General features: G+C 45.0%; 7 protein-coding genes across 13 annotated transcripts; 4 read left to right on the top strand and 3 right to left on the bottom strand.

Annotated features, from left to right (window-relative positions):
• Nucleotides 1–7486: 7486 nt before the first annotated feature.
• Nucleotides 7487–8742, bottom strand: LOC6527943 (60S ribosomal protein L13). Its single transcript, XM_002088974.4, has 4 exons — nucleotides 8617–8742; nucleotides 8097–8357; nucleotides 7728–8036; nucleotides 7487–7663 (listed from the first exon to the last, which is right to left on the bottom strand). Exons 2-4 carry the CDS (start codon nucleotides 8337–8339, stop codon nucleotides 7559–7561), a joined length of 657 nt encoding a protein of 218 aa, XP_002089010.1. The 5' UTR covers nucleotides 8340–8357; nucleotides 8617–8742; the 3' UTR covers nucleotides 7487–7558.
• A 23-nt stretch (nucleotides 8743–8765) lies between these two features.
• LOC6527942 lies at nucleotides 8766–11684 on the top strand. Its single transcript, XM_002088973.4, has 4 exons — nucleotides 8766–10221; nucleotides 10319–10611; nucleotides 10672–11059; nucleotides 11120–11684. The coding sequence occupies exons 1-4, from the start codon at nucleotides 9096–9098 to the stop codon at nucleotides 11440–11442; spliced, it is 2130 nt and encodes a 709-aa protein (XP_002089009.1). The 5' UTR covers nucleotides 8766–9095; the 3' UTR covers nucleotides 11443–11684.
• A 567-nt stretch (nucleotides 11685–12251) lies between these two features.
• On the top strand, nucleotides 12252–15581 carry LOC6527941 (transmembrane protein 184C). Of its 6 annotated transcripts, none has more exons than XM_039371121.2 (6): nucleotides 12252–12921; nucleotides 13000–13277; nucleotides 13334–13540; nucleotides 13597–13693; nucleotides 13978–14359; nucleotides 14423–15581. In XM_039371121.2, exons 1-6 carry the CDS (start codon nucleotides 12622–12624, stop codon nucleotides 14680–14682), a joined length of 1524 nt encoding a protein of 507 aa, XP_039227055.1. In that variant the 5' UTR covers nucleotides 12252–12621; the 3' UTR covers nucleotides 14683–15581. The 6 variants fall into 6 exon arrangements, with proteins under 6 accessions (XP_039227055.1, XP_039227054.1, XP_039227058.1 ...); XM_039371124.2 differs by having other exon boundaries at nucleotides 12253–12921; nucleotides 13978–14242; XM_039371123.2 differs by having other exon boundaries at nucleotides 12253–12921; nucleotides 13978–14242; nucleotides 14420–15581.
• Nucleotides 15582–15868: 287 nt separating this feature from the next.
• Nucleotides 15869–18684, bottom strand: LOC6527939. Of its 2 annotated transcripts, none has more exons than XM_015198359.3 (5): nucleotides 18640–18684; nucleotides 18066–18540; nucleotides 17081–18006; nucleotides 16855–17026; nucleotides 15869–16470 (listed from the first exon to the last, which is right to left on the bottom strand). In XM_015198359.3, the coding sequence occupies exons 2-5, from the start codon at nucleotides 18378–18380 to the stop codon at nucleotides 16300–16302; spliced, it is 1584 nt and encodes a 527-aa protein (XP_015053845.1). In that variant the 5' UTR covers nucleotides 18381–18540; nucleotides 18640–18684; the 3' UTR covers nucleotides 15869–16299. The 2 variants fall into 2 exon arrangements, with proteins under 2 accessions (XP_015053845.1, XP_015053844.1); XM_015198358.3 differs by having other exon boundaries at nucleotides 18066–18566; nucleotides 18640–18657.
• Nucleotides 18685–18800: 116 nt separating this feature from the next.
• Nucleotides 18801–19769, top strand: LOC6527938 (DNA-binding protein RFXANK). Its single transcript, XM_002088969.3, has one exon. The coding sequence runs from the start codon at nucleotides 18965–18967 to the stop codon at nucleotides 19667–19669; it is 705 nt and encodes a 234-aa protein (XP_002089005.1). The 5' UTR covers nucleotides 18801–18964; the 3' UTR covers nucleotides 19670–19769.
• Nucleotides 19770–19776: 7 nt separating this feature from the next.
• On the bottom strand, nucleotides 19777–21574 carry LOC6527937 (zinc finger CCCH-type with G patch domain-containing protein). Its single transcript, XM_002088968.4, has 3 exons — nucleotides 21449–21574; nucleotides 20470–21387; nucleotides 19777–20404 (listed from the first exon to the last, which is right to left on the bottom strand). The coding sequence occupies exons 1-3, from the start codon at nucleotides 21467–21469 to the stop codon at nucleotides 19802–19804; spliced, it is 1542 nt and encodes a 513-aa protein (XP_002089004.1). The 5' UTR covers nucleotides 21470–21574; the 3' UTR covers nucleotides 19777–19801.
• A 239-nt stretch (nucleotides 21575–21813) lies between these two features.
• LOC6527936 (methyltransferase-like protein 17, mitochondrial) lies at nucleotides 21814–23482 on the top strand. The gene is made up of 3 exons (XM_002088967.4): nucleotides 21814–22880; nucleotides 22939–23228; nucleotides 23288–23482. Exons 1-3 carry the CDS (start codon nucleotides 21897–21899, stop codon nucleotides 23403–23405), a joined length of 1392 nt encoding a protein of 463 aa, XP_002089003.1. The 5' UTR covers nucleotides 21814–21896; the 3' UTR covers nucleotides 23406–23482.
• Nucleotides 23483–23685: the final 203 nt, after the last annotated feature.

The raw sequence follows: 23685 nt of genomic DNA, 5'->3' as shown, positions 1-23685 counted from the left end.
AATCACATCGTCATCATCATCATCATCGCCTTCCTCACCGTCATCATTGTCGTCGGCCTTTCTGCTCGTGTGCATACAAGATCCCCATCCTGTAGCCATAGAGGTAGTTCAAGTTAGTTTCTTAGTAGTTTTAGATTAAATATTACACTTATTTTTATTAAGCTTAGAGAATATATAGAGTTAAACGATTTAATACCAAAAAGAAAAGGGCTTCTACCTCTGAAGAAGAGGGTAAAAGCTGTTAAGAAACAAAACACATTTATTACCAATTTAATATAACCCCCTCTAGGTACGCCCATGTGCGTACTTATCGTGGGAGAAAGACAACGAGAGTAACCGAATACTCAGCGCATCTCATTTTGGAGATATGCTGTGGTGTTGTTGACGGTGTTTACTCTTGTTGTGGGAGAGCAAAAAGGAGTTGGAGATGAAGCTTTTATCCTTTTCATTCTTCTGCTTTGGTTACATTAAGCTGAGCTCGATTATGCCCCGCATTTAATATACCCATTACTATACAAGTGCTGGAGTATACTCTATTCGTACCTTTGAAGCACTATGCACTTTGAAGCACTCGGAACTATGTAACAAAAGTACAAAATATTCGGCATTCGTTAATGTTAAACAAATTTCTTATTTGTATGTATCATATTCTAATAAAGTTAGTAATGGATACCTTTCAATCGAAAATATCGCGTAAATTTTACTTCTTTCGTAATTGTTTTTGCTGTACACAGCTAAATATTATAAAAACAAAGAGATTTATGATCAATTTTATTATACTACAAAATATATTAATACGAATTTACAAGTGCTAGGATTTAATCAAAACCTTATCTGAAATAAATAATATATTTATATTACAATTTTAAATAACATGCATTTACTAAAGTACCATCCCCTTGCTCGTCACTATAGCTTCCAGTGTAATGACCATGTCGTGGGTGCTGAAGAGGATGCTAAGGAACCTTCGGGAATGCTCTTTGGTGCAGGTTGCCGTAGTTGCAAATGGATGTGGAGATGGTGTCACGATGCCTCGCCTGCTGGGACCAAAAAAAAAAGGGAAAGGGGCCTGGGAAAAGCCTCCTGCTTTTGGGGAAGCTGTCGATGGGGCAATCAGAATGCGGAATCCCCGGAGAGGATGCCCTGATATCATTATTAGAGATATGCGAGTTGAACCGATACCGATGAACTGTTGATCGTGTTCCCCATATGAGGAGCTGATTTATGGCTGCTTTGCCGCTTTTTTTTGGCTGCAAAACGAAGCCGTGACTTATGAGTGGATAAAGCGTGAGTACCTGTCCAAACTCCGGCCCTCCAACCTCCTCATTCTGCTATTGGAATCCCGGGCAGGTAACCGGCCTTGCCCAGACGGATCTGCAATTCTGCTGGTTATTTTGGCAAAACTTAACAAGGTCAACAGATTTGTGTGGTTTCCATGCTCTGTGGGAAAAGATCGCTGGCTGAGAAGAGAGGGCGTTATGCCAGAAATCGGAGGCGTATCATCCCAGATAGAACTTATTTTGGGAGGACATATGGTTTTAAAAAGAAACCAGTTCAGTATCTGCTTAAGTTATGTTCAAGAAGAGTTTACATAAGGATTACATATAACATTTGATAAGAATAACTTTATATAATCCATTATAGTTATAAAGAGCAACTTAGCTAAGTCCTTCGGCTGATTTTTTATTGATGTAGAATCTAAAATGTAAAGCTCCCTTTTATCCTACGAATATCGCAATCCTGTATGACTAGACAGCTTTGCTCGTGCCCTTAAACCCTTTGACCTGCCACAATGAAAAACACTAAAATCTAATTCACATGATGCTGTGAACATCAGCATATGCAAATCCGGTGAAAAACACGATTTCTGGGTTTTAGTGAGGGCGAAAAAGTTCGGAATCCGGAGTACATGCAGCCGGTGCTCGACACGTGCCCCACTTGCAACCCTTTCCCATTGTCGACCGACGCACTAATGATGCGGCATTATTTTGCATATGGACATGGACAGAGGACAGAGAAACATGTACATACTAGCTCAGTTCATGGAGAAGGGTTAAGGTCGCAAAGTGTCCCCTAATGAACTGAAACATGCGCGACTGTTACAGTTGCGATAATTTATGCATGCGATACAACCATTGACTCGTCTCGAATTCACAAGATTCACAGGATAGCAGAACAGTCTCTTGTCAGTTACTTTGTTTCACCAACGGACTGATGGCTATGATCTGCCACAGCAATTTAGCCAGAAAAGGGTTAGACATCGGCTTTTTCACAGTCCTGCGACTGCGACGAGAAAGTTGTGGTGGTGGTCGGAGGCTCCTCTCCTCTTCTGCTCTGGTTTTTTGTCATCCGACACAGGTGCGAAAGTTTCCCGACTTGCGGTTTCGGCAAAGTGAAAACGAGGTAACAGAAAGCACTGGAAAAAATTAAAATAAAATACAAAATAATATAAAATGTAAACGGAAATAAGCGTAGATAAATAAACAAAGAGAAACTCGCCGGTTTGTCGCATTTTAAACATTTTTCGATTGATCCCCTCGCTGAACATCATCGCCCACATGCTCGGATTTCTTTATTTCTTTAAAATTTTCGATGGATGAAAAATAACCGGCTGACGTTAAAAACTCTAAAATGCTCCCCGATTGTTAAACGCACAGATACAATTGTTTGTCCAGAACCGCAATCCATAAAAATGTCCGCAGTATACAAAAAAAAGCAGTGCCCAGAAAATAGCAAACTCAATTTCAAAACGCAATCAATAGAGCGCCTTGAACAAATCGATTTTCGGTTATTAGCCGTCACACAGTCATTAAAAATTTTGACAGATTTTGACAATTTATTGATGTTGCCAGTGGCGTGCACAAAACACGCGGCAAACACAAACAATCGGGAAAATCTACAGTTGACCTGTACACTGTACAAATTGCAAAAAAGTGGACAAATGTTTGTCCTCCCATCTGCAAGGACTTTCGAGTGCCAGGACCTTGCCGCAACTCCATGGATTTTGCATCAACCCTCGGGGCGCGCGATAATTTGATTAATTGAAAGTCAGAGGACCTTTTTTTTCTGCGGTCACCGGGAAGGGGTTGTTCCGAATCCGAATCCGAAATGATTGGTTGGTTCCAGGAGGATGAAGAGGAGGAGGAGGAGGAGGAGGAGGAGGGTGCTTTGGTGGCGTGAGTAAACGATCTCCGGTCGTTTCAAGTAGCTCTATTGTATTCACATTAGCGGACTTATCCAACCCCCAGCACTGCGGTTTTTGTATATCGGGTGTATCTATTTCCTATCTGACCGTTTTTTTATGCACTCGTTTTTTGTTCGGCTGAAATTTAAATATCGCATTACACACAGACACTTGATTTTGAAGCCCAGCCAACCGCATTTGAATGTTTCACTTGTGGTCGTCCGGGCGGGTGCTTTACTGTACAGGTTGTACAGACTCCCTGGACAATTTCCTAACATGTGTTTTTCATTCGAAAATTTAAATCTTTTGTCTGCACTTGATTATGCGATAAACTGGGCTGTGGTTTCCTCCCAACTCGTTGCAACTCTCGGTTTCAGTTGCTTTTGGACAGTTGCGTAATTGTTTTTCGCTTCGAGGGCTTCCCAATGGGTCGAGACCAAGGGTTAAGGCCTTGTCTGCACTGGAGATGCCTTCTCCAACCTGCGCCGGACATCATCTGCCAGGCACTTGAACACATTTCTCGTTTTTAGGCTTTTGAGTTTTGCTGGCAAAAGTTGTGGCTTTAAATGGGGCACCCAACAGGGAAGTCGAGAATAGAAATCATAAAAATCACAAAATAATATTAATTAATATTAATTAATATTTTTACATATTTTCTCCAACTTAAAGGGATTCAATTAAGTACCTAAAAACACACGCAAAGTTAAGACACTCTTTAAAATAATTAAATATGTCTTTACTTGTTGTTTTACTACTACTTGTTCTACTTGTTGTTGATTTTAAAGCAGTTAACACATTTTAAGGCGCTCTCGAATATTTAAATCCAAAAACATGAAATTTATTGTCACGTAACTAACTCAGAGAATCTACCCTTTCCCGTTTAAAGTTTGGTGGCATGCAACATTTAGCAGCTTTGTGGTAACCCACTCCACAGAAATTCTCATTATGGTTGTTATGTTATTGTTAAAGGCCACGCCCATCGCCCCTAAAATGATAATTGATTTTGGCCGGGAGCCCAAAGGGTTTCGGGTTCTATATACAAATATACTCATGTACATATATATAGTTAAATCTGGTCGTTCGTGCTGGTGGCACACACACGAAGGACTCAAAAACACGTGGCCAGCTGAAAGGACATTCAACTCGCCCAAGGAGAACAATTGCGAAACGCTTTAAGTGCTCACTTTTCAGTAAACACTTTGGTGTGCAATTTTCCATTTTTAAATTCACGCCAGCCCACTTGAGCCGCTTTCCCAGCTCATTTGCATATTTTCCGGCAATTATTATTTGCATATGCGAAAATTTGCCAGCCATTGTGATTCTAATTCGATTTTGATATTTCGCACCCATTGCACTTGGCAATTTGCAATTTGCCTTTTTTACGATTTGTTTTGCCAGGATCGTGTGCCCGCCTCTATTGATCTCATAATCGAGCCAAGTGGCCTAAAAAAGCAACGTCCCTCATTTGCATTCTCGTGCTCTTTTTTATGGCGTGCCAATTTTTGATAGATGATGCGTGAAAATGTGGGACGTCGGAGGGGCGAACCTGTGCTATTTGCATATTTGATTAATTTGTTTGGTTTTTTGGGTGGTTTTTTATGGAAAAATAATAAGCATTTTATTGTGTGCTCTGTGCCGGGGGAGTGAGGGATCCGGGCACATTCTATAGCTCATCAAGTGGCAAGGACGCGGATTAGAGCGGCACATAATTGATGGGGCATGGCACATTCTTTATTTCGTGCAGGGATGGGATGATGAACCTGCGATATAATAGCACCATGTGTTGGGAAAACGATCGAGCAAACTTATAAAAATATTTGTTTTCAGGTACATAAGAGCTGCAGTATTTTACATATGTATGTACTAATTCTCAGAACTTAATAATTATTCGTAATTGATATCATTGTAGGTTTTCTGGTCTTATAAAAAATTAATTCAAAACTTTTTTTTTGGAAATCCATAAAGCATTAAATTCCGAGTTCAAAACATAAGAAGAATGCCAATTTTATGCTGAAACCAAACTATTGAGTTTGTTTTTTGGCACGAGATATCTTATGTACTTAATCGATTGGACATGAGCCGCATCATCAGCTTAATCCACGCCCCTTTCAAATGCAAATCTGGCTCGTAGTTGAGGTCCTGGTCCTGATTTTATTCCTCGGCAGACGAGCAGTAGTTTTCCCTGCCGACTGGCAGGCACTAATCCAATTGCTGTATGGATCATTAAGCACTGATTGCGTTTTATGGTGCAGACAGGACCTCGGGCATAGGTATACAGATGTGAGCAAGGACACTTCAGTGGCAGTCAGTGGTAGTCGCAGCATATGCAGATTAACCCACAGCCAGTGATATGAAATGGGGTGCCATGACATCAATTATGCTGGGAATTCGACGATTTAGATTTAACAGCAAATCGATTTTGCGATAAAAAGAGCTGGAAACCTACATAAATGCATTTGTGCGGGGGAAAGTGTTAAATTAAATTCACATCATTGGCATAACCAGATTAGTCGCAGTTAACACAGCTCTGTGCAGTTAAAAAAATATATTTTACAAAATGAGTTTAATTAGCAATAAACTTAGCAAGCAAACTATAGATAGATATGATTTGATTTATAGATAAGATATAGATACATATTTCATGTCAAAAAATAAAGTCTGGCTCATATAACACCCAAAACATTTTGAAAATATAAGAACCTCTTTAATATACAGTTTCTAAAACTGAAGTGATTATTTTTTCCGTGCACTTCACCTTTCTGAGTAGCAACCTTCATTCAAATAAACCGCAAAGTAAATCTGCATTTGATTTGTCACCCGGCGCACATGTTGCAAAAACTTTTGCCGGCAACTGTCGCCGCAAAAGGTGGCACACACAAAAATAGAAAAACAATTGCCAATTACGTATCCTTGTTTGCCGCATGAGCCACTGCCCCCGAATCTCAGCCAGAAGCACCCGGAAGCAGCCAGTAACCCACCCCGGTAGCCATGGCCACCAGCATGGTCCTCCATAAACAACGGTCGAAACAAAGCAAAAACCCAAAGAGAAGCAATCAAAAAGAAGGAAAACTCAGTGGGGAAAAAAATTGTTGAGGGGTGGCAATGGGCAGCGGGAAAAACTATGTGGAAAATCACTTTTGCGCTCATAAATTTCAATAATAAAAATTTGAATGCAGTTGAGCATCTCCGCCCCTTTTTTGTCCGCACAAGAGCAGCCAACAAGGTTAAGTGAAATAAAAATCAGTGAAGTGCATAAACAAGGTTCAAGGTGCGGGTCGGATAGGAATTGGGATTTGTATCTGTAAATGTATCTGTATCTGTATCTGGTTCGGGACCTAAATCTGGACGTGGATGCTGCCTGCACCACCCGATAATTGAATTGGCTTGTCGCATTTGGTTGAGGAAGCACAACCCTTTTTTTTTAACCATCGGAGGAGTTATGTTTTTGCATATGTACATTTGTATTTATGAACATGGTCTTTTTTGGGCTTTGCTTGGTATGTGGGTTATTATCAACATATGGAATACGAGTTTCGGGGTGGCGGCCTCAATTAATATTTGCGGTTGAAGTGCAAATGCAATAATATTTGGGTCACACCGTAATGTTAATATTTTTTCATGGTTTTGTGGTTAGTTTTCGAATTTGTGCTACTTAAACTTGAAAATAACTTGTATTTTATAAATCAAGCCTAACAGAAATACAAGACTTCCAAGGCTCCGAACAAAATCGAACGCTTCACTCAGCGTGTTTATATTAAAAATACGGCTGGCCTGTGTTCGGATTAATCTTTCCTCTGCCAGCAATCCCCTTCATTTGAACAAAATCAGAAAATGTACGTACTAATAGTTATTCAAGAAAAACAGAAGCAGCTCTTTCCAGCTACAAAAGTTTAAGATGCATAACATATTACCAATTGACATAAATGTTTTCAATTATTCTGTTTGCAGAATGTTATTTTCGGACATAAATACTTTCTAAACGGAAAAGGTTGTCCAATCAAATAAAATAAAAAGATGTGTCGAACAATTAAAAGCTTCAAATTGAAGATAATCCTAAAAATAGTTATTCATGAAATTCTCTGATTGTAAAATTAAATACAAATACCCAAAAAAATGAAAAAGCTCGTTAAAGTAATTATTTTGTTTTTGCTAGCAACAAATGATGGTTGACTTTTGGTTGCAGCAGCCTGAAACACACATGTCAATTTGAACTAAACGCTCCAAACAAACGGCCTATCGATAGCAACACGGTTTATCGATAAGTCACGTCAAACGCGACAAGAACAACAAAGTGCACATATATTCACGTTTAAGAAAAACTAAGATTTTATTCTGGTTGATGTTGTAGACAGAACGATCAGGTTAAGATGTGGTTTACTTCTTGGCCTTCTTGGGGTCTCCCTTGGCGGCGTCCTCGCTCTCAGCGGCCTCCTTGGCGCGCTTGGCGCGGATTCCGACCAAACGGGCATCAGTGCGAGCCTGCAAATATTATTCGGCAAATAAGAATCAAGAGCTATGGGCGATCACAAAGCGAAAAACGTACCTTGCGCAGCGTGGCGAAGGCCTTGAACTTCTTCTCATCCTTGGTCACCTCACGGAACTCGACCACGGCGGGCTGCTCATTGGTGATGGGCAGGACGGGTCCCTTAAGTTGGGTGGCCAGTTTGCACTCCTCCAGAGAGGACTCGCCGGCGCGGATCTTCTTCTCGTTGATGGGGAACAGGATCAACTTGCTGCGGTACTCCTTGAGGCGCTGGATGTTGCGCTGGCGGGACTCCAGGGATTTGTTCTTGCGCCTCCTGTCGACGGCAATGCCGATGGTCTTGGCAAAGTTAGCGCCAATGCCGGCACCCTGTAAACAGATATTTGGTTAGTGACCAATGGATCCAGGCAATGTTAAGGCTCCACTCACCTTCAGCTCCTCCAGGGTGAATCCACGGCCGGCACGCAGCTTAGTGTGGTAGCGGATGGTGGGGCAACGGACCACAGGGCGCAGGGCACCGCTGGCGGGGCGGGGGAAGACGGCCTTAGCCTTCTTGACGCGGTTCGCGTGCCTGCGGACCTTGCGGGCCGGCTGGTTGAACCAGGTCTTCACATGCCGCTGCCACCACTTGTGGTAGTGCTGATTCGGAATCATATTGTTACCCTTACCCATCTTGGCGGTTTAGATTGGCTGCAATGAGGGCGAAAACACAATAACAACATTAATGTCGGTTTGTAAACCCGTAAATACGGTATAACCAAGCTGCAGGCCCACGTGGCTGGCTCATTTCGTTTGTTTTAGCCGTAACTAAGGAGCACTTCTCCATGTCTATCGGTGGCCAATGAAGCCCACTTGTGTCCTCTACGCTTGGCACACTCGATGGTTTGATTTGCATTTCGTTTATCTTTTATTTTCATTGAATTTCGGGACGCTCACAAAATTTACACACCTTTTCTTCCCAACAACGAATTAAAAAGGAAATCGCAACCAACTTCACGTCGTAGGCCAAGCGAAAATTTCCCTCGTAAAATTCCCCCGAGCGAGCGAGAAATTTCCCCAGCTATCGATTGGTGATGCAATCAGTGTTAGCGAGAATACTCAACAAATCGCATTTTTTACGACAGTCAGACGTATTGAAAATAAAAAGCGGTGACGCTCATATTTTAGCAGACTGTAAAAATAATCTCAAATAATAGTGAGTGCTTTTCAAGCATTTAGCAACGTTTTATTGCCTTATCGATTGACGGCGTGTCGCGTGGCAACTCTAAACTGTACTTCTGATACAGATAAAAAACTATTGACTATTGAACTGTCTATCTATAATCGAGAAATTGCGCGCTAATTCCCGCATTGAGCCCTGCAATCGTTGTCGAATCTAAATCAAAACAAACAATCAGATCCCGATCCCAATCTCCCACAGAAGACAAGATGAGCGAAGAGGTACCCGCGTCGCCGGTGGCCATTGGCGAGCTCAAGTACGAGGATGTGTCGCAGTTGAATTTTTCCAAACTGTACTCGCCCAAAATGAAGAGCGTCTACTGGCGCTACTTTGGATTCCCCTCGAACGACAACAACGAGGTGATTACCAAGCAGAACGTGGTATGCATTAAGTGTCACAAGGTGCTGACCAACCACGGCAACACCACCAATTTGCGGGCGCATCTCCAGCACCGGCACAAGGATCTGTTCAAAGAGCTGTGCCAGGAGCACGACATTCATGTGCCGCCGCGCAAGACGCCACGCAATGTGACCCATCCGCCGCTGTCCAAGCGAAATGTCTCCTCGCGGCGGGTCAAGCTTGAGTTCATAAACAACCGGAACCACGACAACGGCTCCGATGAGGAATTGGACGAAGCAGCCGTGGCTACTGCTGCCATGCAGGCGGAGGAGGACGCCTCCTCGCAAACCATGCTGTACGAAACCATGGTGCCGTACACCTACGACGAGGCCGAAAATCTGGTAGAAGAGGAGGAGCGACTGGTTGTGGAACCAAAGTACGGACGCAAGCGTAAAGTGGCCACACCCTCTAGTGCACTGATCCACGGACGATCCATTAAGCATGAGGAAGGCGGCTATGCTGCCGTGGCGAACATCGCCAATCTTGCCGAAGCCCTCACGGACATAGTGATCAAGGATTTGCGCAATGTGGACTCTCTGTACGATGCCGGTTTTAGCGAATTTCTGCGACAGGTTCTAGGCAATTCGGCACCCATGCCCGAGCCACACAAGATCGACTCGTTGATCAACGAGATGCACGCCTCCAAGTTTCTGGAAATTGGCGAAATTACGCGCGAGTTCACCTCCGAGAAGCCCTTTTCCCTTGCCTTTGAGATGTGGGTGAATGTTGAGCAGCGGCGCTTCCTCAGCATTTTCCATCACTATCTGGACGAGGAGACACAGTCAGTTCGCGGTATGCTGTACGCCACCGTGGAGTACAACGACTACATCGTCTTTGACGATCTGCTGACCGACTTCTACTTGGCCAACTGCACACTGGCCATCATAAACTACGATGAGGAAGAGGACCTTCTGCACACCTATCTGCGAGAGAAAAGTAAGTGCTTCCGCAGGGCAGACTTATTTAACTACAGAGAGCTCTTTAAGCACATTACTTGAGGGACGGCCTTTTAATAAAAATACACCTTTTACAGATATCCCCATTGCACTGTGCTACGTTTCGGTAATTGACAAATGTTTGCGTCGGGTTTTTGAGCTAGAGGAGGTAGCCACGCTAATGGAGCAGGTGAAAGACCTCATGCAGCGTCATTCATCGGAGATTGCCTCCAAGGTGTCTGAGGTGCCAATGCCCACGTACAACGAGCACTTCCCCTGGACACTGTACGAGACATTGAAGTTCTTTGCTGAGTCCATTTCTTGGTCCGAGGACATGGATCACCTGGTGATATCAGCCAAAACGGTGACGGAGGCACTAAGTGCTCTGGTGGTAAGTCATCAAGCTAACTGAAATTTTTAAGCACTTTTCTGATTGGGTCAAATCTTTTAGATTGCTTTGGACACACTGCGTGGCGAAGACATTCCCTTGTGCAGCATGCTTTCGCCAATCACCTCGAAGATTCTTATCAAGAAGTTGGGCATTGCCGAGCAGGACGATCCCTTGATGATGAATGTGAAGCGCACCATTTCCAGTGTCCTTCAGGCCCACGTTATATCCAATGACAATCTGACCGCTGCTGCACTGTTGGACCCGCGCTTCCACCGCCTGACCACCATTGACGACCTGAACCGAACTGTTCGTATGCTGACCCATAAGTATAACATGAACTTTGGTGGGGTTGGAGAGGGCGAATCCAACGAAGTGGTAGCCACCTCTAGCTCGGTGGCTATTAAGTCAGAACCAAGAGTAGTGGACAGCAGTGCACCAAAGAAATTGGGTAAGTACAGCTACCTAAAATAATAGATTTAAACCTTGGACTAAATAGAACTCCCCGTAGGTCTGAAACTGCTGTTTGACAGTAATGAGATACCTAGTCCTCCGAAGAGGGATGCGGACAGCAGCGTGGAGTCCGATCTTAAGCGATATCGCAACGAGGTGGTCGTCCAGCTGGATGAGTCGCCCATCGAGTGGTGGCTCAAGATGGGTCACATTTATGGAACGCTGCGCGATCTGGCTAGTCTGTATCACAGTGTGCCCGGCGTGGTGACACTCAGCTTCAAGAAGGCTCTGCGAGACCAAATATACGATTTCAACAAGCGATTTATGCTCACCGGTAGTCATATCGACGCGATTCTCTTTCTGCATCATCACAACAATTAGCCTGCACTGGCAGTTTCTGTTTTTTATAATACAAATACTTTTTAATTACTTTTAACATAATCCGATATTGTGTATATGAAAATGACTACCAGGGGCAAGGCAAATAGTGTAAGAGCAATTCCGCCGTACTGTAAACCAAAAGACAGCCTTGGACGTACACGGAAAATCTTAAGTTATCAACGTATAAATGTTAAGAGAACATTCTGACATCGTAAATCCAAATAAAACAAGTAATCTAAGAATATTTGTTTAATAAATTCATAACAAAAGAAAACAAAACGCTTTTCAAGCTTTTTTATCAAGCTCACACAATTGTAAATCCTTGATCCCATTTCGAGAGACATTATTCAAAACTTAAACCTTACCTTTATGTACATAACTGATATTTTAAACAAATATTTAAATAAAATGCATGTAATATTACGTGAAAGGTTTATTTTTTATTTGAACGACCGTCGTAAATTTGTCATTTTATGATTAAATCATTAATTAAAAAATGTTTTGATATTCAAGAGTCGGGTTTTGAACTTTTATATATATTTTTTTTAATATATAAAATTTTTGAAAAAATTTCGTTTTTACTCTGCAGCCCTTGAAATTTCCCTTTCTTATCTCAAGGTAAAAAATTTGATTTATTTCGGCAGCGACAAAAGAAATCGAAATAATTTCTGACATTCAGAAATAAGTGATATTTTTTACTGATAAGGTTATAGAACAAATCAAAAAGGCAGAAAATTAAAAAAATATTTATGAAACCGGGATCGCATATCTTACCAGAGTAAGTTATCGTTATTTTGGATTTCGCTTAGGCTGGTCACACCAATTAGACGTAGGCACCCGACCCACAGATTTAATTCCTCACAAAAGAAGGGAAGGAAACCCGCGATATTATTGGCAATAGGAGCAAAACCAGTGGATTGAAGCACTTGCTCTGCTAGCAGGAGATCTCTGAAAATGAGCCTCCAGCGTGGGTGCCACCGCCGAGTCCTGTAATCTTCTGTGTGAGAATTTCTGGCGGAGAAGAGCGGATCGGAGCGGAGGAAAGCGGAAAGCCAAGTGAAAACAAAATCGGGGCGGCGGTGTCGACGTCAACGAATCAACGAGACCCGGATATTAGATACCCCGTTCAACCCATTTCAAGGAGCAGCGCACCAGTGGACAAGACGACAAGGGGACAAGATGTGCAGCTTGGACATAAGACGCTTCTTTGAAGAGTGGCGCATCTGGATACGCCCGCTGCTCATTGTCACCTATGTCATCTTCGCTATCATCGTGGTGCCGTTGCTCATTGTGAACTCCGTAAAGGATGGCTTTCAGCGCAATGACCAGCTCATTCTCATCGGCGGACTGTTTGTGCTGTCCGCAGTGCCCGTGTCCATTTGGCATATCATCCAACACGTCATTCATTTTACCAAACCCATTCTGCAGAAACACATAATTCGCATATTGTGGATGGTGCCTATCTATGCCTTGAACGCGGTAAGTGGGGCACCGATGTCAGCATCGAAATCGGAATTGGAGACCGCAAGAAACATAATACTCTCTATTCACTTGCAGTGGATCGGCCTTTTCTTTCCGAAGCACTCCATCTACGTGGACTCACTGCGCGAGTGCTACGAGGCGTACGTAATCTACAACTTCATGGTGTACCTGCTCAACTATTTGAATCTCGGCATGGACCTGGAGGCCACAATGGAGTACAAGCCGCAGGTGCCTCACTTCTTTCCGCTGTGCTGCATGCGGCCGTGGGTGATGGGTCGTGAATTCATCCACAACTGCAAACACGGTATCCTCCAGTACACAGTGGTGCGCCCCATCACCACCTTTATCTCTGTGTGAGTGTCGGGATGTCCTTTCCGCTTTACTCCCAACTCTAATTGGAATTTTGCAGCATCTGCGAGTTATGCGGCGTCTACGGCGAGGGCGAGTTCGCGGGCAACGTGGCCTTCCCCTACATTGTGGTGGTCAACAATATCTCCCAGTTCGTGGCAATGTACTGCCTGGTGCTATTCTACCGTGCAAACAAGGAGGACCTTAAACCCATGAAGCCTATTCCCAAATTTCTGTGCATCAAAGCTGTGGTGTTCTTCTCGTTTTTGTAAGTACCTCATAAAACCTTGTTAGACTGGCTATGAATATTATGCTTCAACGCAGCCAAGGAGTGCTACTCAACGTACTGGTATATTATAACATTATTAAGGACATCTTTGGATCGGATGCGGGAGACACCAACCTGGCTTCCCTCCTGCAGGTGAGTGGTGTATTTAAAACATTCAAAAAACTTTTCATAAGTCAAAAACCAGACCATGTTTTGACCATTTAAATATTAATATAATATTTAAATTGAAAAGGAGTTACTTATATTAACGGGATGCTAAAATCGGAAACAGTCCAATGGACGCTTAAACCTACCGACTAAAAGTTTTTATCAAGCTTTACTTTCTCTCTTTCAAAATGGCCAATACAAAAATGAAACCAAAGTGAAAGTTGCCAAAAATTAATTAAAAAATGTATATCTTTGCTATCGCACACCAGAACTTCCTCATCTGCATCGAAATGTTTATCGCAGCTGTGGCTCACATCTACAGCTTCCCGCACCACCCTTTCCACATCAACTCGCCGCAGTACTGGAACAACCCGAACCATAGCTGGTGTCGCGCTTTCCTCTCCATGATGGACATATCCGACATGCAGGAGGATGTCACCGAGCATCTGGGCGTCGTGGGCAGTTCACTGAGTCGTCGATTCCAGGGACGCAGCACATACCAGCCGCTGGCACGCAGTCCTCGTCGCTCTAGCAGTGAGTCCGAGTATCTGATCAGCAAGCGGCAAGATCAGCAGCTGCCGGGCAACTCGTCGCAATCAGGTAACATGTATGGTGCAACATCCAGTCGCCTGATCGTGCCTGTGTATGATGGCAAGCTGAACACACTGCCCGAAAGTCAACCTACTCACTCCCAATCTCGATTTCCTTTAGCAGACGTGGCCGACGATGGGAACAGTAGCAATAGCAACTACCAACAACAACAACTACACTTGCCGGGAGCGCCGGGCTCTCAGCCGTCGACCCGTCAACGCGATACACTGCATCTTCGTGAGCGTGAAAGGGACCCGGGTGCGGGTGCTGGCGGCGGTGGCAGTTTCCTGCGCCTGCCCCCTGGTGCCGCCTCGGCAGCAGCGCCAATTCCCGAGTCCAACGACGATTATGCCCTGCTGTTGGGTGCCGGCGCAGGCAGGTGACACCGCTACCAACAATATCACTACCAGCAGCATCAGCACCCGCACATTGACGACGCTTTCGAGGACGAAGATGGCGTGGACGTGAGCCAGCAGTTGAATGCCTCGTCTCTCAGCGCCTCGCTATCCGTTTCGTTTGGCATGTCAAGCAGCCTCAAGTTTAGTGCCACTGGCAGCAACCAGTCGGCGTCCGAGTGGTCAAACTCAACGGGCGGGGATAATGACGCTGATGACGGTGACTTAGACGTGGACGGAGAGGATGGAGACGTTGAAGATGACGGTGCTGGTGGGCAACCCGTGGTCTTTATTGCCTCCACGACGCGGCGACGCCGCGATCGAGAATACATCACCTAGACGCGCTGACCTTAAAAACTTTATCAGTTATATGCTATGCTTATATTTATTGTTTTCCCCAGATCTTGATTTGTGCTAGGCATAGAATACTCATGAAACGAACACTTTCTTGCGGCCCATTAAATGGGGCATTTGAATTGTGGCCTTAGTTTTCATCGCGAAAGCAACTTATTTTAGATCGCCATCACTGTAATCGCTTCTCCCGATAGCGCGCACAAGCCAATCCACACATCCCTTAGCCCAAAGAATCATCATTAAATAGGGGTCAGATATTTTGTAAGTACTTTTTATGTGCTGATTGTGTAAACAGACCTTCCCGAAACGATATTTTTACTCTGTACATCCCTGCTAGGTGGCCCCGCATAGTTAGGTCTCGAACTTTTGTGTGGCAAAGTAGTTAATTAAAAATATGCCTGAACCGATTGTGAATTTTGTGACTGCCGCCGGTCAGAAAAGGGCGTAACTTGTATTTAAATAGAAGTTCTTATTGTAAAACTAATATACACATCAATAATATAATATTGGGAAATATCCGAAACCGCCTTTTATGTTTTTATCTTTTACAATTTGTATTATTTACATGCTTCTGCACCCATCTGTGTACTAACACTGCATATCATTCCATTTTACGACACCAATGCTTTTGTTTATGAATTCTTGAAAAATTTATCGGGTTTGTTGACGCACGTTGTATATGTGATAAGAAATTTTAATTTTGTTGCTCATTAATCCCCTAAGTGTATTACGAGTTTCTAGGTTGATCTAGTTTGGTGATATGAGATAAAATGATGATGCGAACTGCATTACACGCTTGCAAGTAGACAATACACGTTCATTTTATTTGTAACATTTATTGAAATATTTGTTTAAGCACTTCGAATCCTATGTCTTTTTATAATACTTGCTTTTTACATTTGAACAAGGGTACAGAACAAAACAGAAAACTTAAAGGAAATAATTGACGAAAACGGAGACAATGTCTGACTTTACATGGATACACAGTAGACCGAAGTACATTTAAAGGCATTCACGGAATTCACGTTACGAACATAAATCAAATCGAATACTAAACACTGATAATAGAAAGAAAACAAGTAAACCGAATATCAATCAACATCAATTAAAAACAAATTCAGTCCAGTGATTACTTCTCGTGCTGCGAGTGCATAACTATAGCAAATCCCAGTAAATTTCGACGTGGCATGCCCCTCAAACCGAATGGCATTCCGATTGCTTTTAGAATACATATACGTGCAGCAGCTGCGATCAGTTGTTGTAGTTCTGCCTGCCGCCCAGCTCGAGGAGATACCGATCCGGATGGTCCATCCAGTCGGCGGCCGTGAGCTTCACTGTCCGCTGTCGCTCGGCCTCCTTGATCTGCCACTTCTTGATGTCCAATTGCACTTCGCGTGATGTTTTGTCGCCGCAGCCCCACACCTGCGGATAAGATCGAAAAGAAGATGGGTAGCAACGTGTAGTTCTTGTTGTTGGTTGATTGTTGTTGGGTAAGGAGAATCGTAGACTTAGTTTAAATACATCGCTAGAGCACACCTGGCCATTTGGAGCCATAAGTGTGCTGTTTTTAGCAGCTTAGACTGGAGATTATGCCGTTTATAACGATATACGTCTATGAATTTTACACTATATACCATATATGCATATACACATATATAACATATACCCTGTTGAGTAAGGCTTATTGTACATCAATGCGATTAAAGTACTGAGAAATATTCGAAATGTTGACTGGTTAGCTTATTATGTTTGGAATAATTGATTATTTTTTCATTAGTGGGGTTTTCAAATGGAAGTTCTTTTTACCTCTATGGACATAAGTCCAGCCGCCAGTCCCTTGCAGTCTATGTTCTCGAAATGCTCATCGACTGCTATAATGGGTTTTCGCGGATCAGCGCCGGCACGTAATCCCTTCGGATAGCCGCGTATGCTGGTGTTAAGGTAAAGAATATTGGGCTTTTTTTCCAGCATCACAAACCTTTAAAAAATTCCATTAATAAGAATTGTAAGTCTGCACCATTTCGCTACCCACTTGGGCAGAAGCTGGATAACACAGCTGCCCTCGCCGCCCACGAACAGATGCGTTTCCTTCCATTCACTGGGCGAGGCCACGCAATATGTCTGTCCATCCTTGGTGTGGAGCAGGACCAGTGTTGGACCCCGGTAGCCGAGGACGTGGTGCAGAAACCGGTTGGCTCCCACGCCGTGCTCATTGGAGTTGTACAGCAGTGTCCAGTGTGAAGGCATCATCGACAGCTTGTCCTTAAAAATCTGTACCGCTGTGGAGGCGCTGACGTTGTTGTTTCCCTTCGTTGCCGGCGGAGTTACAGTTTGGGGCTTGGAGTACAGAGGCGGCAGAGCTCCAGCTAGCAGCCAGGCTTGCGAGAGCGGCATCAGCGAGTCCTCGTCTCTTCCGCCACCACCACTGTAGTCGGTGGTATCTGTGAAGGGATTGCGCTGCTCCAGCACCGGAGTCTGCAACTCAATGCCGCAGGACTGGTTCTGCTGCTCTAGTCCACGATAAGCGGTTGACAAAGTGTGCACACAGTACTTGTGCACGAGGAGCACCAACCGCATTAGGTTCTGCTCGAACCAGCGGCAAACGTAGCCAAGACTCATACTGTCGTGGCACAGGAAAATGGACTTGGTCACCGAACCGAACGTGCGGTTGATGGCTGGGCACAGCACAGCGTTGCCCGAGTGCTGCATGGCAATGGTGTAGCAGATGTGGAGCAATCGCGTAACTCCCGTCTTGTCAATTAGGTCCGGATTCTCCTCCTGGGCGTACATCTTAATGTAGCACTCCAGCGTCTTCGCGTCATCCATGATGCCCAAAAAGCGTTCGCATTGCTGCCGGAAAGCTACGGCGCCCAGATGTTTCGTTGTGGCCTTAGAGTTGGAGTGCATCAGATTAAACAGCCGATGTCCCAGGTCGGCGTACTGCGGAAAGACTTGTGACTGACGAAAGAGGTGTTGTTTTTTATGAGTGGGCTCGGTGTTATCAGTTAATTACTCACCACAAAGACATCTGCAACAATGCCATTAATGCCCAGTTTGGACGACGTCTGCTCCCTGAGGATCTCGGCCAGCTTCTCCACTGGCACCAGCTGGGTGAGGTACTTCTCGGTGACATCCGCCCCAGATGCCGACCTGGTCATCGAGCCCTGCGCCTGCGTCACCTTTAGGCTATTGTGGCTGCCGCCCACGTCAGACACTCCGTTGTGAGAGACATCGCTGGATTTGTGCTGCTGATGCTGCTGCTTGTGCGGCTTTCCCCCGTCCAGGGGTGGCTCGCTGGCGTCCGACTCGCCCTTGGAACTCGTGTTGCCCATCTTGGTGATGTTTCGACGCAATTAATTCGGGGCAGTGGAAACGTACAACGAAAGGGCATAAAAAAGGCCAAACGCAGGTTTGCACTGAAAACAAATTGGCGAGGCGCAACAGGTGCAGGGAAGTATTGGCCAAAAAAACAACTGCGCCGCGTTGCTAAACCTGTTATGAAACACACAAACACAGTGCTAACAAATCGGGTAAATATATTTACATAATTAAACGCAAATTAAGCTTTGAAACGTGAAAATAAAAACAAACCAATCGAGTGTGACCGTGCTGGAGTTGCAAATTAATGCCGTTCACCACATTACAGAAAAACTACTGCAACTAGATGATTGGTGCACCGACTATTTGATGCCCTGTTAATTTATAAATTTATAGTGATTGAAGTAGTTATATAAATAATTGTTTATTGGTTTAAAAAAAACAGCAAATTTTAGAAGAGACTAAATTTTGAATTTAATATTGATAACTTTTATATACAGAAGGCATATATGTTATCTTCTGCATAATTTAGCTCGAGCTATTATACCCTCGTTAGTCCTTAAGTAGAGGGTATAAAAGGTAAATAAAACCAAAACAAATGGTGGCACCAGCTAACACACTCCAAAATAACGCGAATTCCGACGAAGATGAGGGCGTGCGGTCGGCGCCCACCTCCATGCTGGTGCTGGACGCCAAGCGGAAGAGCGCCTTCCTGCCCTACCGGCCCCAGTCCACCGTATTGACCAACTTGCAGCGCGGCAACACGGAGGCCACCTTCTGCCCCGTTGAAGTTTCGCTTTCCTTTCACGAACGCGCTGGCCAAGGCGAGATTACAGAGGAGCAGGTGACAGCTGAAAAAGCGCGTCAGCAGGACATTGATTACAAGGATGGACATGGCTTCACAGCCCTCCATTGGGCAGCTTCCTACGGGCAACTGGTTTCCGTGCAGCTCCTTGTTGAGGCTGGTGCCAATGTGAACGAAATGGCCCCAGATCTGATAAGTCCTCTACTACTAGCTTCCGCTGGTGGGCATAACGAAATCGTCCGCTTCCTGTTGGAACACGGCGCGGACTCGGGCCACATGGACATCGTGGGGAGCACGGCGCTTATGTACGCAGCGGCCGGCAATCATCCGCATACTTGCAACGAGCTTCTGGCCAAGGATCTGGATCTTAGTACCACCAATGAGGACGGAGACACCGCCTATTCGCTGGCCATAGAGCACGGCGCTCATCTGGCTCAGGCGCTACTGGAGCAGTACATGACGGCCATAATTACGGCGGGGTCTTTCGGTAGTAATTAATTGTGCGTAGATAATTATGATTTTCGACACCATGATTTTTACATTTTGTATGTGTCTAGAATATTTTTCAATAATAAATATAGGAATTTAAGAATATGTACAAAACATTTCTTTCAAATACTCCATTCATTATTAAAACTCAAACATTTTATTCTTGCTTTTACGCGTCTGCTGTTCCTTGCTCAAGCTACGTTCTTGTGCCTGCAGCGTGGCCAGCTCTTGTTTATGGCTTTCCATCTGCACTTGTAGTCGCTTCTGAAGCTGTGCATCTCCAGAATTCCGGTCGAGGGACTGTTTAACCTTGGCCATATCCCTTTGCTTTCGGCGGATTTCATCAGCAATTCGCACAGTTTCCACGTTAAGAGTTTTGGTTGAGTGCTGCTGCAGCTCGTTGGTCTTAATCTTCTTGGCCACCTGCTCGCCTTGCTGACTGCTTTCTCCAGGTCCCAAAACACTGTCGTTTAAAAATGTAAAGACATCCACACGTTGCGACTCACGGACGTAGGCCTTCTCATCCGCTTTTCGCTGACGTCGCTGGGCACGCTTCAGCTTTCGTTCCACACTAAAATAATCCTTGTCCCCGTTGGCGGCCTCACGTAGCTCCATGCAGGCATCTAGAGATCGACCCTGGGGAAGTATCTGGGCGCTTACGGGGGTGACAATTCCCCTTCCATCTGAGCCGAGACCGGTACCATGGATGTAACCCATCTTCTCCATCAGCTTAGACCCGATGCCCTGTGTGGGATAGTAAGAGGGATTAGAGGGATTTAAGATTCTGTATCGTAATCAGCTCAACATACCCGTGTGAACTCCTCCCAAGCGCCCAGCCGTTCTGTCGGCTTAAAAGTAAACAAACTCAATTCGACCATGCGGGCTCTTCTAGCTTCCTCCAGATCATCCATATCGGACTCCGCCTCATCACTGCTGTCGTCGTTCATGCTGGAGTTGCTCTCTTCGCTGGAGAGCTCGTCATCCTCGTCCTGGTCGGTGGTAAGCGGAAAAAGTTCTTCGAACTTAAAGTCACGTTCCCGCTCCTTGTGATCCTGCCCATCCAAGCGCACGCGGCATACCTGCTCTACAAAATTTACACAAAGGACACGACCTCGATGCCACAATCGATCCGGTAGCAGCGCAAAAACTGGACGGCTGCGTGAGAGTTTGTGGAAATCTGGTGGATTGTATTTTCTAATAGAACTACCGGGGACAAGGGCGCCATGGGAAAAGCGACACTTGGTCTCATCAAAGCGGCATTCGCCTTCGAGGTAATAGGAACAGGGCAGCATTTCGCGATGCGTAGGATTCGTAAAGAGAACCCTTAGTCGAGCATCCAAGACGCCTTCGCTGTTCATGACCACCTCGTCGTCCACTCCGCAGATGAGGGCATTGTGGTAGCAAGTGCCCCAACTGTGCTCGTGAGGAGCGGAGCACTTCTCGCCCACCATGGCAGTGTACTTGGTCCGTAAGTCAGCCAGCTGCCGCTCTTCATCCAAAGCGGTCTGTGAGGAGCCCACCGCCTCTAGGTCACTAAGTTCGCTTTTGAGCCGCTGCAGCTCGTCGTCCAGATCGTCGCCTTGCTGAGGTAATTCATCGGTGTGTGCTTCATCTCCTGTGTCCCGGGTGAGGGCCAATAGTTCCTGCAGATTGTTTTTTAGGGCCAAAAGATCCTGGCGTTGCGCCTCATCCGCGGCATTTTCCAATGCCTGCTCCACAACGAGCAACTGTTTGATGCAAGTATTTTCATAAAAATAGTTGGGACCTTTTGGTATCACCTTTGCTCACTTGTGCTTCGTATTCTTCCATTATTTTCTACATTTATTAGTTACAACATTGTGCTGATGCCAAGTTTTGTTTTCAGATTTTCAAAACGGTGCAAGCATACAGTGGAGGCCAAGGTTATAGCACCGATTTAGTTCAATTCAGATTCGTTTTTCTTGACATATTGCAATTTACATTTTTTTTTAAATTTTATTTCCGCTGTAAGTAAAATTATTTTCAATTAACATGTACCCTAATAAAACATATCTTTTTAATCAATTTTAGTACATTTTAATTGAAACTGAAAAAATTATTCTAATATAGCCGCATCTGTGTCTAAAGAAAAACGTGTGGCAGCACCGTCAGCTGATTGGATTGGAACTTTTTCAGCACTGGCAAATCGCCGGTAAGCTCGTGTGGCTCACATTTGTTTTGATTCGGTTACATATTCCTAGACTAATTAGAATTTAATATGAATTTTTCACTGAATTTCACAACGAGAAATCTAGTGCCACGACTGCACCGATTCACCAGCAAGATTGCCGTGGATGTGGAGCCCGCTGTAATCTCTGCCCTGGAAGATGCCACCCTGAAGCCCAGGAAACATCCCGGCGTAGTGAGGCCCAATCATGTGGAGCTGCCGAAACAATTGAATGATACTCTAAAGCGCATCGTGGGGGATCATCCCGTCAAAAAAATAATTCATGATGGCCAGCAGCTCAACGCCTACATCAAATCCCGCCATCCCCCGCCCACGCAGGATGAGATTGAGAACAAGAAGCGGATCATTATCGAAGAGGTCAATGCGAAGATGCCTCTGGATCGCCTAGCTACACTCGACGAAGACGAGGCGGAGCGCTGGAGGCGCAAGCGGGAACTGGAGATCAACAAGAGGCTGGGCCAGCGTATCTACGCCTGGAAGCGAATCGAATATGGCGCATACGAGTCTCTTGTGTACGCCATAGCTCGTGGTGCCCAGGAGTACGCCGTGTTGAAGCGCGTCCTCACGGAGCTGGCCCAGCGGGATGAACACTTTCGGCCGCGAAGCTTCTTTGACTTCGGTTCCGGCATTGGAACTGGCATGTGGGTGGCCAGCGAACTGTGGCGCGAACACATTTTCGAGTACTACAATGTGGACAGGTCCAGGGAGATGAATGAGATATCAGAGCTCATACTGCGCGATGGCCACGAGAACAAGCAAATAGCCCTGCGCAATGTATTTTATCGACAATTCCTACCCGCCATCGATACCAATTATGATCTGGTCATTATATCCCATACGCTTTTTGAGTTGGAGAACAAAGAGCAGAGGGAGGATGTTCTGCGGAACCTGTGGCGGAAGTGCGATGGCTACATGGTCATTGTGGAGGAAGGAACGCGTCGTGGCAGCGAATTAGTCAACGAGGCTAGGCAATTTTTGTTGGAACAGGAACAAGAAGGTCACACTGTGGCTCCGGTAAGTTTCAACGTCTTCGCGATGTAGAGCTAGTGTTCTACCATTTGTTTATCTTTAGTGCCCGCATGACATGATCTGTCCACGACTTCGCGATCTGGCCGATCGAACGCCCTGCAATTTTCCCATCTCCTATGCTCCTCTGCGTTTGGGTAGCGACTCCTTGGCGGACCGCCACACCTCCCTCTACAGTTACGCCATCCTGAAGAAGGGTTCCCAATCCGATAGCTCTAGTTCCTGGCCGCGCATTGTGCGTCCCACCTTGGTAAGGTCAAAGCATGCCATCTGTCGGCTTTGCACACAAGAGGGCAATCTCCAAGAGGTCATCTTCACGAAGTCCAAGCACGGAAAGTAAGTGCAACCGCTGATGCCTTTTGAACTCCTCATAAGAAATTGTGTTTACTCTGCAGGTCTGCCTATTCCTGTGCAAAAGTGAGTCGATGGGGTGATCGACTACCTATGTCGCTGGGACAGCCGCAAATCAAACCAGAATCAAAAGAATCGGAAGAACCACCTGTTTTGGCGTAGCTTAAGATTTTAAATCAATATGTTAGGCATAAAGTCACGACCTGAAGCTAATTGATACTAAAACTGGCATCCAATTAGTTGACTTGATTATGTGCAAACAAATCGTTGCGGGTGGAGCTGAATTTAATTAAACAGTTGCATTTAAATTAACCATAGAATCCAAATGGCCGGGCGGCATGCTCATTGATACTAAACTTTGTCCAACGGCCAACACACCCTCACCTAGATTTTAATGTATGGCAAGACAAAAGGCGGATGCGACTGCGGATGGGTTGGCCCC

The sequence above is a fragment of the Drosophila yakuba genome, chromosome 2L (assembly GCF_016746365.2).
Source record: "Drosophila yakuba strain Tai18E2 chromosome 2L, Prin_Dyak_Tai18E2_2.1, whole genome shotgun sequence".
NCBI classification, from domain to species: domain Eukaryota; kingdom Metazoa; phylum Arthropoda; class Insecta; order Diptera; family Drosophilidae; genus Drosophila; species Drosophila yakuba.
Note: the sequence above shows the minus strand (reverse complement) of the source record. Positions and strands in the feature narration are given on the sequence as shown.

Coding starts and splice junctions, on each gene's coding strand:
- LOC6527942 (XM_002088973.4), top strand. CDS start 9,096: ATGAGCGAAGAGGTACCCGCGTCGCCGGTGGCCATTGGCGAGCTCAAG. Junction 10,612..10,671: donor AGGCACTAAGTGCTCTGGTG/GTAAGTCATCAA, acceptor CAAATCTTTTAG/ATTGCTTTGGACACACTGCG. Junction 11,060..11,119: donor CAGTGCACCAAAGAAATTGG/GTAAGTACAGCT, acceptor AACTCCCCGTAG/GTCTGAAACTGCTGTTTGAC.
- LOC6527939 (XM_015198359.3), bottom strand. CDS start 18,380: ATGGGCAACACGAGTTCCAAGGGCGAGTCGGACGCCAGCGAGCCACCC. Junction 18,007..18,065: donor TTGTTGCAGATGTCTTTGTG/GTGAGTAATTAA, acceptor CTCTTTCGTCAG/TCACAAGTCTTTCCGCAGTA. Junction 17,027..17,080: donor GTTATCCAGCTTCTGCCCAA/GTGGGTAGCGAA, acceptor AATTTTTTAAAG/GTTTGTGATGCTGGAAAAAA.
- LOC6527937 (XM_002088968.4), bottom strand. CDS start 21,469: ATGGAAGAATACGAAGCACAA. Junction 21,388..21,448: donor TGGAAGAATACGAAGCACAA/GTGAGCAAAGGT, acceptor TGCATCAAACAG/TTGCTCGTTGTGGAGCAGGC. Junction 20,405..20,469: donor CTTGGGAGGAGTTCACACGG/GTATGTTGAGCT, acceptor TATCCCACACAG/GGCATCGGGTCTAAGCTGAT.
- LOC6527936 (XM_002088967.4), top strand. CDS start 21,897: ATGAATTTTTCACTGAATTTCACAACGAGAAATCTAGTGCCACGACTG. Junction 22,881..22,938: donor AAGGTCACACTGTGGCTCCG/GTAAGTTTCAAC, acceptor GTTTATCTTTAG/TGCCCGCATGACATGATCTG. Junction 23,229..23,287: donor ACGAAGTCCAAGCACGGAAA/GTAAGTGCAACC, acceptor TTTACTCTGCAG/GTCTGCCTATTCCTGTGCAA.
- LOC6527938 (XM_002088969.3), top strand. CDS start 18,965: ATGGTGGCACCAGCTAACACACTCCAAAATAACGCGAATTCCGACGAA.
- LOC6527941 (XM_039371120.2), top strand. CDS start 12,622: ATGTGCAGCTTGGACATAAGACGCTTCTTTGAAGAGTGGCGCATCTGG. Junction 12,922..12,999: donor CTATCTATGCCTTGAACGCG/GTAAGTGGGGCA, acceptor ATTCACTTGCAG/TGGATCGGCCTTTTCTTTCC. Junction 13,278..13,333: donor ATCACCACCTTTATCTCTGT/GTGAGTGTCGGG, acceptor GGAATTTTGCAG/CATCTGCGAGTTATGCGGCG.
- LOC6527943 (XM_002088974.4), bottom strand. CDS start 8,339: ATGGGTAAGGGTAACAATATGATTCCGAATCAGCACTACCACAAGTGG. Junction 8,037..8,096: donor TCACCCTGGAGGAGCTGAAG/GTGAGTGGAGCC, acceptor ATCTGTTTACAG/GGTGCCGGCATTGGCGCTAA. Junction 7,664..7,727: donor CCTTCGCCACGCTGCGCAAG/GTACGTTTTTCG, acceptor TAATATTTGCAG/GCTCGCACTGATGCCCGTTT.